This window comes from Abramis brama, assembly GCF_963993115.1.
Source record: "Abramis brama genome assembly, chromosome: 7".
Taxonomy (NCBI): domain Eukaryota; kingdom Metazoa; phylum Chordata; class Actinopteri; order Cypriniformes; family Leuciscidae; genus Abramis; species Abramis brama.
Genome location: NC_139969.1, coordinates 2,754,110 through 2,767,100, shown reverse-complemented (window position 1 = coordinate 2,767,100; position 12,991 = coordinate 2,754,110). Strand labels below are relative to the sequence as shown.

Here is a 12,991-nt window from a genome sequence, read left to right as displayed (position 1 = left end):
TCACTCACTCACTCACACACTCACACACGCACACACACACACACACACACACACACAAGCACATACATACACACACACACACACACACACACACGGACGCACACACTCTCACACTCTCTCACACACACACACATGCGCACACACACACTCACGTATGCACACACACACGCATGCACACAAACAAACAAACACTCACTCACTCACTCACTCACTCACACACTCACACACTCACACACGCACACACACACACACACACAGACACACACACACACTCACACAGACACACACACACACACACACAGACACAGACACAGACACGCACACGCACACACACAAGCTACACAACTTTTCGGTTCAGGAATTTCCTGGGTATCGAACCTCTCTGAATCAAATAACTGAAAATATCATGACAATATCATGAACATAACATATATATATATATATATATGATTCACATGCATAATTTTCTTACTGAGTATGTTTTTTACTTTGCTCACTGTCGGCAGATCAGCCGCAGAACTTTCCAGTTGTTTATGGGATTATTGCTCTCTCACGCTGATCTGTGTGATCTGTGTTTAGTGAAGTAATGAGGTCATGTTCGCACATACTGTGTCAGAGAGACGTCAGGCTCCTCCTCCTCCTCCTCTTCTCTCTCTCTCTTCACCTCCACCTGCACAGTGATGGTCTGCTGTTCTTCCTCGTGCACGTCCACCACTTCATGAGTCCTGCGGGAACACACAGATTAAACCAGACGCCCACTACACACACACATACAGTAATGCAAATGAAGCTCACCTTCCCTCGCCGTCTTTCAGAGACAGTGTGTGTCTTCTGTCAAGACAACAGAGAACAAAACATATTCATATGCATGCGGTCAAAACAATGCAGGCCTGTTGTCGTGGCAACACTTTACTAAAGTATTTTTAATGCATTAATTATGTCCTGTGATGCATTGTATGCAACCACAGTTCTGATACATTATAATACTTATCTGTACATTGTCACACCTTTTGAAAGTATAATGCATTAAAAAAACCTAACAAACAACCAATATTGGATGTAACAAGAAATCTGCAAATATTATAATATAATAATATCATAATTAGGGCCGTGCAGCGATTAATCGCATCCAAAATAAAAGTCTGTGTTTACATAATATATGTGTGTGTACTGTGTCTAATTATTTTGTATATATAAATACACAAACATGCATGTATATATTTAAGAAATATGTGCATGTATATACTGTATATATATTTATATATAATTTATATTAACTTTACACATTTTTCTTAAATATATACATGCATGTGTGTGTATTTATAGATACAAAATAATTAGACACAGTACACACACATACAGTCACACCAAATTTATTCAGACACCTTGCTATCCTCACTTACTTAAATGAACTATAGAGTCCTGCACCAACTAATAAAAAAATATCAAAAATTATATCTGGTGTCTGAATAATTTTTGGTTTGACTGTATATTATGTAAACACAAACTTTTATTATGGATGAGATTAATATTTGCACAGCCCTAATTATCATGCATTTTAACTTTGTAGATAAAGCTTCTGTGTTAGTTGTTTCTCTGAAGAGCTCGTATGCGTCCTCATGTTCTCATGTCATGATGCTTAAAGGAACACGCCGACTTTTTGGGACTTTAGCTTAACTCTGAGCGAACTCTCTGCTCCTAATAGGAAAATGTTGGCGTTATTTTGTCACTTATTGGGAACAGTATGCTAGCTGGAGCCATTTACCTCCAGTCTTTGTGCTAAGCTAGGCTAGCGGTGGGTGCGTCAGACAGAGTTACGACACGCACGGAGATGAGAAGGGTGTGTGTGGACTTATCTAACTCTGGGGGATACGGTGAATAAGCTGAAGTCCCAAAAAGTCGGCGTGTTCCTTTAAATAAGGTGATCATTGGTGAGGTGTTGACCTGTAGCGTGTGTGTTCTGTGGTGTCCGACGGGGAGCGTTCTGGGATAGATATGGAGGTGTTTGAGGACAGAGTTGTGGCCACTGACGCTGTGGTCGCTTCCTCGAACGACGGAGGAGTGCAAGACTGCAGACCTGACACAAACAAGACAGAACAACAAACTATTACATGAACAAACAGAGGATGATCTTTCAAATCAACTAACTTACTAACTATTAATAAGCAGTGATTAGGAGTTTATTGAGGCAAAAGTCATAGTTAATAGTGAGAACTGGACCTTAAACTAAAGTGTGACCAAAAACACATTATAACATAAACAATGAAAGAACAAAAAAGAACTGTTTGTTTATTATCATGCATATTACTAGGATATCGGCTGTTTATTAGTACTTATAAAGCACATATTAATGCTTTATTCTGCATGATCATATTCTACATCTCTTAATCCACCCAATACCTAAACTCAACAACTACCGGTTACACTTTATTTTAAGGTGTTATTGTTACAGTGTAATTATATATTTAAGTACTGAGTAATATTAAGCAACTACATGTACTTACTATAGGGTTAGGGTAGGATTAGGGTTTGGTTGAGGGTTATTTGCATGTAATTATGCATAATTTACTGTTATTACTATGGTAAGTACATGTAACATATGTAACAAGGACACTGTAAAATAAAGTGTTACCCAACTACCTTACTAACTATTAATAAGCAGTCATTAGGAGTTTATTGAGGCAAAAGTCATAGTTAATAGTGAGAACTGGAGCCTAAACTAAAGGCCAAAATCAGGATATTTTATTATCAATCTGCTTGTACAATGTGTGGTGGTGGGTAGTATTATATTTAGTATATTTTCCTTTAAAAAATCAAAAAGACCAATTTTAAAAGTCAGATTTTTCATCTAAAAGTACATTTTTTACTTATTCTTTTTATTTTCATGACAATTTAGGCAATTTTTTATTATATTATACTTATTGAAAAAGATCAAAACAAAAAAGAAACAAACAAAATGTAAAAAAAAAAACCCCACAAATGTATATTTATTATACATATTTATACATCATGGTAGTATTTGTCATACTGCATTTAATTTATTCTGAATAAAATAAAATAAATCATTATATTAATATTTTATTTTTTATATTACGTGTTACCATAAACAAACAAACTAAAGTGTGACCAAAAACACATAAACAATGAAAGAACAGAAAATAACTGTTTGTTTATTATCATGCATATTACTAGGATATCGGCTGTTTATCAGTACTTATAAAGCACGTATTAATGCTTTATTCTGCATGATCATATTCTACATCTCTAAATCCTCCCAATACCTAAACTTAACAAATACCTTACTAACTATTAATAAGCAATTTTTCTAGGCAAAAGTTATAGCTAATAGTGAGAACTGGACCAAAAACACACAAACACATAAACAGGGCAAGAACAAAAGCATGTAAAGTACCATCGTTCTCCAGCACGGGGAAGCTGCGCGCTCCTCTCAGATCATAGATGTTCGGGTCTCGCTCTGATGGGAACTGACTGGCCGACCAGGCGGACCCGGGGCCGCTGAACTTGGGCACGTTGAGGGCCACACGACCCTTCTTCGCCGGAGAAGCCTTCAGCGCTGGAGAAAACACACACTCACTGCATTACATTACACGTCATATTAAGTGTCTCCTTATTTAAACTGAATTAGCTCGGTGAACTTTACAGTAATTCTATCAGTCAGTACTCACAAGTGCTCTTCTTGAACACACTGCTGCTCATGAACCTGAAGAAACGGTCAGCGTAGAAGTTGGGCCGGTGGACGGAGACAGTGTCCTGTGAGACATTCAGACAATCAGCCAAAGGTTAAATAATAGCAAATCTCTTATTTTGACTATTTTTATTTAATCCAATGTCGATTAAAGCTTCTCAGTGTCATTACAGAAGAGGCACATAAACTGCGCTGGTGACGACTGACCAATCACAGTCACTTGTGATTAGTGGTTAATGAGCCAGCTCTTAGATTTCATCAGAAATATCTTCATTTGTGTTCTGAAGATGAACAAAAGTCTTACGGGGTTGAACAACATGAGGGAGAGTAATTACTGACAGAGTTTTCATTTCTGCATGAACGAACCCTTTAATGGGTGAATATGAAGCACATGTCTGGGTCATACTTCAGGCCAAAATCAGGATATTTTATTTTATTATCTGCTTGTACAATGTGTGGTGGTGGGTATCATTATATTTAGTATATTTTCCTTTAAACAATCGAAAAGACCAATTTTAAAAGTCAGATTTTTCGTCTAAAATACATTTTTTACTTATTTTATTTATTTTCAAGACAATTTAGGCAATTTTTTATTTTATTATACTTATTGCAAAAGATCAAAACAAAAAAGAAACAAACAACATGTAAAAACCCCCCACAAATGTATATTTATTTTACATATTTATTCATCATGGTAGTATTTGTCATACTGCATTTAATTTATTCTGAATAAAATAAAAATAAATCATTATATTAATATTTATTTTTTATATTATGAAAAATAGAAAAATAGAAAAGGACAGACTGGAAATGAAGTAGAGAAACTGAAGTTGGAAAGTGAATGGAAAGAGACGCGCTCTCAGGAGCGAAACCAAACACAAGTGATACTTATCAAAGTCTATCCACTGTCTCAGTGAATCTCCAGTACAGACACACACACACACACACACACACACACACACACGCGCACAAACACACACACACACACACACACACACACACACACGCACGCTCATACACTCACACTCACGCATGCACACAAACAAAACACACACTCACACAGGGTGAGATCACCACATTTAATATTCACTTCCACAAATGAAAGAAGACATATTATGCCCTTTTACAAAGTCTTGATGTTGTTTCAGGCTCTACTATAACAGGTTTTCCTGCTTGAATGTTGATTATTCTCCTCATATTCTCCATTGTTGCGGCTCCTCTCTTCCCAGACTGTCAGTAACGCTCTGTTTACTTCCTGTCTCTATGAAGCCCCTCCTTCTGAAAAGCACACTGTGCTCTGATTGGTCGGCTGGATCAGTGTGCTGTGATTGGTCGAGTGCTTCGAGTGTGTTTGGGAAATGTCCCGCCCCTTACCATAACCGCCAGTTTAACACACTACTAACTAACTCAACCAGGCCCCGCCCCTTTATTCTGCGTATGAATTATTATAATGAGGAATATTGTGATGTGTTCGTTCCCGGAAGAAACTCAAGACTACAATGGAGGCGTTTCAGGAGTTCAGAAACACTGACACTGATATAGAGAAGAACTCTGCAACATTACACACTAAACAAAGATGAACATGTGACAAAAGCATAACAGGTCCTCTTTAACTCAACTGTCTGTGCCGTACTGATGTGAATGATTGAGAGCAGATGGAGGTGATGTGTATTAATGCTCGGACTATGACACATTATAATGGAGAATGATGATTTTGTGAGTGTTTTTGTCTCACCCCATCATGGACCAGAGCCTTCCACGTGTGTTCCAGCTTCTTGATGAGTCTGCAGGAGCGAGAGACACACATCAGCTGACAGATTCACAGAAGCACTGCGGAGGATCCTGACGGGACAGCGCTGGGTTTATATTTTGTGACTTAATGCAGTCTTACAGAAATCTTACATAAGAGCACATACAGCAACCCCAGAGCTAGAGAAGATTATAAAGCTGAGCGGGAAAACAGCTGCTTCATATGAGATCCACTAACACGACTCAGCAAAACAGCACAAACACACACTAATGGAGGCAGATGAGAACATGTTTAACCCCAAAACAACATATGCAATTTAAAAAGCATAAAATAAAAAAATGAAAAAAATAAAAAATGATTTTTTTTTATTATTATATGCAATATAAATGTCCATATGTAATATTAAACACAATAAAAAAGGCAAATTTAGCTAAAAAAAAATTGTAATAAAAAATATTAAAGCAATTATGCCAATAAGACAATAAATAAATGAATGGCCAGATATACCCAATTAAGCATCTTAAAAAGTAGACAATTAAAAAAAAAGTATGGCTTAATTATTTTAAATAATCATTTTTAATAACAACTACAAGGCACAAGCAACATAATGTATGTTATTTAACACACAATTCAAAATATTGCCACAATTTTGCTAATAAAAAAATAAACTAATGACCAGATTTAATTAATTCAGAGTCTTAAAATGTTTGCATGTTTTTATTTTTTTATATATTTATAGTTCAACATTTTGAACAATTTAACAACAACTAACTACAGGGCACCTGCATCATAAAACACAAATCAATTTAAAAAAGGCCTAATTAACTTAAAATAAATATTCCCACAATGTTGCAAATTAATTAATTGTTTGAATAATTATTTTAAATAATCTTTTTTATATATCACTATAAAACTATTAAATCTCAATCTTACATCTAGCTCTTAAATATGATATAATATAACCTTTAAAATATATATTAAAAATACATTTCAATTAAAAATGTTAAATCTAAATCTTAAGCAGGTTTGATGTTCGTATGGCAATCACTGAAATCACTCCTGAAAATAACACTCACAAAAAAGATGAGCATATATTCAAATCTCGAACGCTTTGCTTTATTCTATAAAATGTGGGCATTAAAATTAAGTCTTTTTTTTTATTGGGGGTTTGGGTCATGGATCATATAAAACAGAGTTTACAGTGATTTACAGAACAGAGCTTATTTTAAATGTGGCATTTAAGTAAATCTGGCTTTTATATAACTTATATAACTTTTATATAACATATAACCATCCCATAAAATCTGTCTTGGCCACAGACTCCTACATACTGGATGTGTTTGCATGCACGAATTCATGACCTTAAACAGCTTCACATTCATAACATAAAAAATAAAAACGTTGAACAGGGTTATGCACGATATTAGCCTAAAATGCTAATGTTAAGACGATACTTTGAAAATCCACCAGAAATATTATATCCAGTGCTGGGCAACGATTAATCGCATCCAAAATAAAAGTTTGTGTTTACATAATATATGTGTGTGTATTGTGCAGAATTATTTTGTATATATAAATACACACATATGCATGTATATATTTAAGTTTTTTTTAATTTATATATAAAATATGTATATGTAATATAAATTATGTATACATAAATATATATATTTAATACATATTTACATGTATATACTGTATATATATATATACAGTATATACATGTAAATATGTATTAAATATAAACATGCATATGTATGTATTTATATACACACAAAATAATTATGCACAGTACACACACATATATTATGTAAACACAAACTTGGATGAGATTAATCGCGATTAATCGTTGCCCAGCACTTAGAAACGTTTTCATACTATTTTATATTGCAATCATGCATAATATTTAGGATGGATAATACACAAATTGACTCTTGGACCTTAGATCCACTGCTTTATAGAAAAGAGCAGATTAATCGCGATTAATCGCATTCAAAATAAAAGTTTTAAGATAAATGTTTAATTTATATTTAAAATATTTATATTTATATATAATATAAATGATGTATATACAGTATATACATGCATGTGTGTGTATTTATATAAACAAAATAATTATACACAGTACACACACATCTATTATGTGAACACAAACTTTTATTTTGAATACGATTAATTGTTGCCCAGCGCTAGAAAAAATGCATTGTAGAATATTGTAATAAGTGTGTCAGTGTGTCACCTGTAGGACTGCAGGATATCTATGATGCCTATGAAGAGCAGGAGTCTCTCTCCTTTACCACTGACTGCGGGGATCCCACCCATTCTATAGAGAGAGAGAGAGGGAGAGAGAGAGAGACAGAGAGAGAGAGAGAGAGAGAGAGAGACAGAGAGAGAGAGAGAGAGAGAGAGAGAGAGAGTGTATATCAGTATGTGTAGTTTTATCAAATCCAACTAGTGATCTGAAATTAAACAGCTCTAAAACAGAATTCAAAGCATCCTAAAAGGGGAAGGGACGCAGCGCATCGCTTTAAAGGAAAGGAACAACATGCAGCATAATGTTTTCATAATCGTTGGAAGCCAAAATAAAAACCGAAACTAAAATTCTATGAATTGCATCCCTAAGTCATCAGGGTTTGAAATAAACACCCGCCAACTCACCATGCGTGTAAAAATCAACAGTGGCGGGTAACGCTATCAAATCACGAGCCAATTTGGCGAGTTACTTATTATATTTACTTGCTTTGCTGGGGAAGATCGTGTAAGTCAGCTCTGCGCAGATTAAGCACAAATACTCGTGAGTCGTCATGATATATTAAATACAGTGTATTGTGCAGAATCTGCTCATATCTGGCTTACTTGAACACACTCGACACTACGCAACAAATAACGGCGCGCTTGTTCATTTGCATTGAAGCAACAGCGAAGATTAAAAAGACATTGTTATTTTGCAACATCCTACATTTTCTGATGTTCTTTGTATTAATCTGTCCTCCTAAAACACATTTTTGGTGAAAAACATGAGGATGAAAGACGAAGGGAGGAGATGCTAGATGACAGGACTTTGTTTGAACAAGAAATGAATGTATGAAATCCAAATTGCATAATATACATATATATTTGATGTATATATATATATATATATATATATTAACATAGTTAATCTGGTTTATTTCTTTTTTTTTTGACTACTAGATGTTCTGAATGGCCGGTAACTTAAGAATTTAGTAGCTAAATTCGCCGGTGAGTAAAAAAGTTAATTTCAAACCCTGCCAGTCATTAAAGGGGTGGTTGATTATGATTTCACTTTTATAACTTTAGTTAGTGTGTAATGTTGCTGTTTGAGCATAAACAACATCTGCAAAGTTACAACACTCAAAGTTCAAAGCAAAGGGAGATATTTGCTTTTAAAGAAATCGCTTTTTAAGAACTACAACAAACGGCTGGTAGAGACTACACCACATTCCTCCTGGGTTAGTGACATCACCAACCCTAAAATTTACATAAACCCCGCCCCCGGAACACGATTTATAGATTATCAAGACAGAATATGCTAATCAGTGACTAGAAGATAACTACACATAAGCTTCATAAATTCATCAACTAACCATTCAGAAATGTTGTCTACATGTTGTCTCTTCTTCTTGAGTCTCTCCATCTTTCTGACTCCGGTTTGAACATAAAAGGCTAAAAGTTTTTGAAATTTTCAGTGCATGTGTGTGTGAGGTAAAAGGACACAAGCTCTTGAAGCTCCGCCCCCTGTGCCGGGAGCAGCAGCTCATTTGCATTTAAAGGGACAGACACAAAAACTGTGCGTTTTTGCTCACCCTCAAAAAGTGACGACTTTAACATGCTATATAAAAATATCTGTGGGGTATTTTGAGCTAAAGCTTCACACACACACTCTGGGGACATCAGAGACTTATTTTACATATTGTGAAAAGGACATTACACCACCCCTTTAAATCATCTCTGAGAGCTCGGGGTCCCCCTGGTGGTTTAGAGAATCCTAGCATTGGTGATTTGTTGCTTTTTGCTGTTGTACCGAACTCATATCGAACCATGACCCTAAAACAGAGGTACGTATCGAACCGTGCCTTCTGTGTCCCTTTACACCACTCATCTTTCCTAAAACACAACACATACGTGTCTTCGGTGTCGATGGAGTCTCCACACGCGGCTCCTCCCTGAATGGACTCCATGGCGGTGGAGTAAAGCGCTCTCTGAGCGGCCGGCCTCTTCTCGTCGCTGCTCTGAGATCCCTCCATCTGATGCTCACGCTCCGCCTGGTCCAGGTTATGAACCCCCAACAGCAAGCTGTAGTCCATGATCTTAAAGCTCTCCAACACCTGCACACACACATCAGCAGCGCAGTGTTGGGAAAGTTCACTTTCTACATGAACTAGTTCAAAGTTCAGTTCACAAATTTTAAAATGAACTAGTTCAGTTCATAGTTCATACTCAAAATTTTGAACTAAGTTCACAGTTCCAAAAATGAAGACTCGGAAGGTAAAGTAATTATTTATGTTCCCTGTAAACGATTTTTGACTGCATTATAATGATTTCTTAATTCAGAATATGATCAAGATTGCGTAGGTGGATGTGTTCTGGGAATTTGCCAGTTAATAGTATAACATTTAAAGCCCCTTAAATGAATGAAATGACTCGAAAAAATATTTGTTCATTTTGATGAACGAGACCGAACAAGAGAGTCAGTGACACTGGTGGCTGGTGTTGCCAGATTGGGTGTTTTTCCGCTACATATTAAGGCCGGTTTACGGTGTGTTTTAGCCAGGTTTTTGCCTGGAAGGCTCTATAGAAATCTGACACTCTATTGAACGAAGTTAAACTGAGAGAGCGTGGCGTTCACAGACACCAGAATGAACGAGTTCACAGTAACGTTCATCAGGCAGTAATACAGTACGTTCAGTTCACGTTCGCCCAAAATATGAACGAGTTCATGAACTATCGTTCAATGAACGCATTCAGGCACAACACTGCAGCAGCGTTGGCGGTAACTCATTACAAGTAACTCGAGTTATGTAATCAGATTACTTATTCAAGTAACTAGTAAAGAAGTGCAATAACATCATATCATTCAAATATCATTCATTTTGCACTACCTCAATTTTTATGTCCATTGTGTCTATCTTTGTAGTTATATCTTATTTTGCATTCTATATTATGTCTTTGTTTGTTTATTTGTTTGGATATATTTTTCTATTCTCATTTACATTGTGTTTATCTTTTTCAGTTGTTCAGTATATACACTGTTTACATCGTTTATAGCTATCCTGCTAAATCTGAAGACCTGCTAAAAGCGTTTTATTGTTTCTTTTAACAATGACTACTAAAGATCTATCTATCTATCTATCTATCTATCTATCTATCTATCTATCTATCTATCTATCTATCTATCTATCTATCTATCTATCTATCTATCTATCTATCTGTCTGTCTGTCTGTCTGTCTGTCTCTCTGTCTGTCTGTCTGTCTATCTATCTATCTATCTAGCTATCTATCTAAAGTAATGCATTAAAATTTACAACAAAATATCTGAGTTAGTCATGCAAGTGCAAGTGCAGAGGCGTTGTGTGTGTGTGTGTGTGTGTGTGAACATGATGGTTATAGTAGTTCTAGACTAAATGTGAGCATGCATTTACTCATCTCACTTGCACAAAAAAAAAAGATTCAATATTCCTTAAAATGAATAAAATCAGTGAAATGCAGAATCAGAATAATATGCAAACCTCCAATAACTAAATATGTTAAATAAAACATACATTTTTATGCATTTAATCTCACTTTATTGACCAATGTACTTGCTTCTGACCTTCAATGATTCAGTTAAACCATAACAACATTTTTTTTGTTTTTATTGGTAAAGTAAGTGCAAGTCTTTCTTCTCCTGCATCTAGTCTTGTGTTATCCAGAACAGCAGAAGCTGAAAGGTTTGCTTGAGCCTCTACTGTACACTACTGTACTCTACCTCTACTGTACACTAAACTGTAAACGTGATTGACACAATGTGACGTGAGGTTGTATTTATTTTTTACCGTGCGAAAATTTCGGACGTGAATTTCGGACTCAGTGTGCAAGGACCTTAACGCACTATTGTAATGCATTACTTTTCAAAGTAACTTTCCCCAACACTACACATCATAACACTGTCCTGCACTAAACCGAGCGCATGCACACACACACACACACACTCACCAGACAGTCTCTCTGGAGTGTTTTGACCAGGGCGTTGTACGTGTCCACGTCTAACAGGAGTCCGTCTGGAACGTCCTGCATGAAGTCCAGGTCTTTAAACGTGGGCCGGGACTTCTCACGCTCTTTCTTGGACGCTCTGCGCTTGCAGGTGGAGCCCTTCAGGTCGAACTTGAGGTGCATGCGGATGGCGCGGGGCAGGACGTTATTCATCACCACGATACGGATGTTCTTCCCGCCGGACTGAACGCAGTACAAACCGAAGAACTTGGGAAGAAGGGTGCGAGGATTCTGGTTCAGGTTCTGAGAGAGAGAGAGAGAGAGAGAGAGAGAGAGAGAGAGAGAGAGAGAGAGAGAGAGAAAACACAGTTGAGCGTTACTTAAAGGCAGGGTAGGTAGGACTATATAAAAATAAAAGATCCAAATTTGTTAAAACTTTCTATATATATCAATACATAATTAAAATGTAAGTACTCTGAAAAAAAGAGTATAAAAATCAAGTGACTCTAGACCGTTTAATCTGTATTAAACACAGCTCATTATTTCGATTCGGGACGAATCAAAGGATTGGCTTAGGCGACTGTCACTCTCTCTCGCAACCATGGCAACCACCCTTTTGCCACGGGATCTGCCCTCTTGCGCGCGCACGTTTGATTTGAGGAATTCGAGAGGCACGGAACCTAGGAATAGCAAAACAATGGCAGACAAAGAGCAATCAAAATTCACATTACCGGCATGCAGTTAGTGAAGGCAAACAAGGCAAAAAAAGAAGACAGTTCTAGAAAAGGCAATGAACAAAAAGTCTTTGGATAAACAAAGAAATAAAACGCGTGTCAATATCATCGTGGCTTTCCAGCGACCACCCCGTCCTCAGCCTCTACTTCCTCGGACCCTAGTTGCACGCCACGGCCTCTTGCACGACCTCCTCTGCTTCGCCCTAAAATTATTTTTATTTTACAAAAGGACATTTTACAAACCTACATTTTGCGCATGTGCTCCTGCATGCACTTTTCCAGTCACAACACAGCAATCAAAGGAGGACGCGCTGAAAACTGTAATGCTGTTCTCTTCCATCATAACTCGTACTGAGAATGTTTGAGTTGCAAAGGAATTTGTGACTGTTTCAGCTGTTCAACCACATCAAAGTTTCGTAATTAGTAAGTCCGTGCTTTTTCTCTTTTTGTTCTTATGTGCTGAAGGGCTGCTGTGCCTTGGTGAAACGGTGTTTGTACGTACGTGAAGAGCTCTTTTCCAAAACGCCATAAACCTAAAAAGCTGCCTCAAAGAACCAGCAAAAGTAATGATTATGAATGTGTAAAATATTG

At 36.5% G+C, this 12,991-nt stretch overlaps 1 protein-coding gene across 6 annotated transcripts in view; it reads right to left on the bottom strand.

Moving 5' to 3' along the window:
- The window catches only part of pip5k1cb (phosphatidylinositol-4-phosphate 5-kinase, type I, gamma b), a 63,335-nt gene that overhangs the window by 11,758 nt on the left and 38,586 nt on the right, over positions 1-12,991 (bottom strand). For all 6 annotated transcript variants that reach the window (XM_084119328.1, XM_084119330.1, XM_084119333.1 and 3 more), the window contains exons 7-15: positions 11,670-11,969; positions 9,600-9,802; positions 7,696-7,779; positions 5,442-5,490; positions 3,687-3,771; positions 3,413-3,574; positions 1,945-2,077; positions 796-831; positions 609-725 (exon numbers count right to left, since the gene is read on the bottom strand). In XM_084119328.1, coding sequence (XP_083975454.1) covers positions 609-725; positions 796-831; positions 1,945-2,077; positions 3,413-3,574; positions 3,687-3,771; positions 5,442-5,490; positions 7,696-7,779; positions 9,600-9,802; positions 11,670-11,969 — 1,169 coding nt within the window. The remainder of the gene's footprint in view (positions 1-608; positions 726-795; positions 832-1,944; positions 2,078-3,412; positions 3,575-3,686; positions 3,772-5,441; positions 5,491-7,695; positions 7,780-9,599; positions 9,803-11,669; positions 11,970-12,991) is intronic.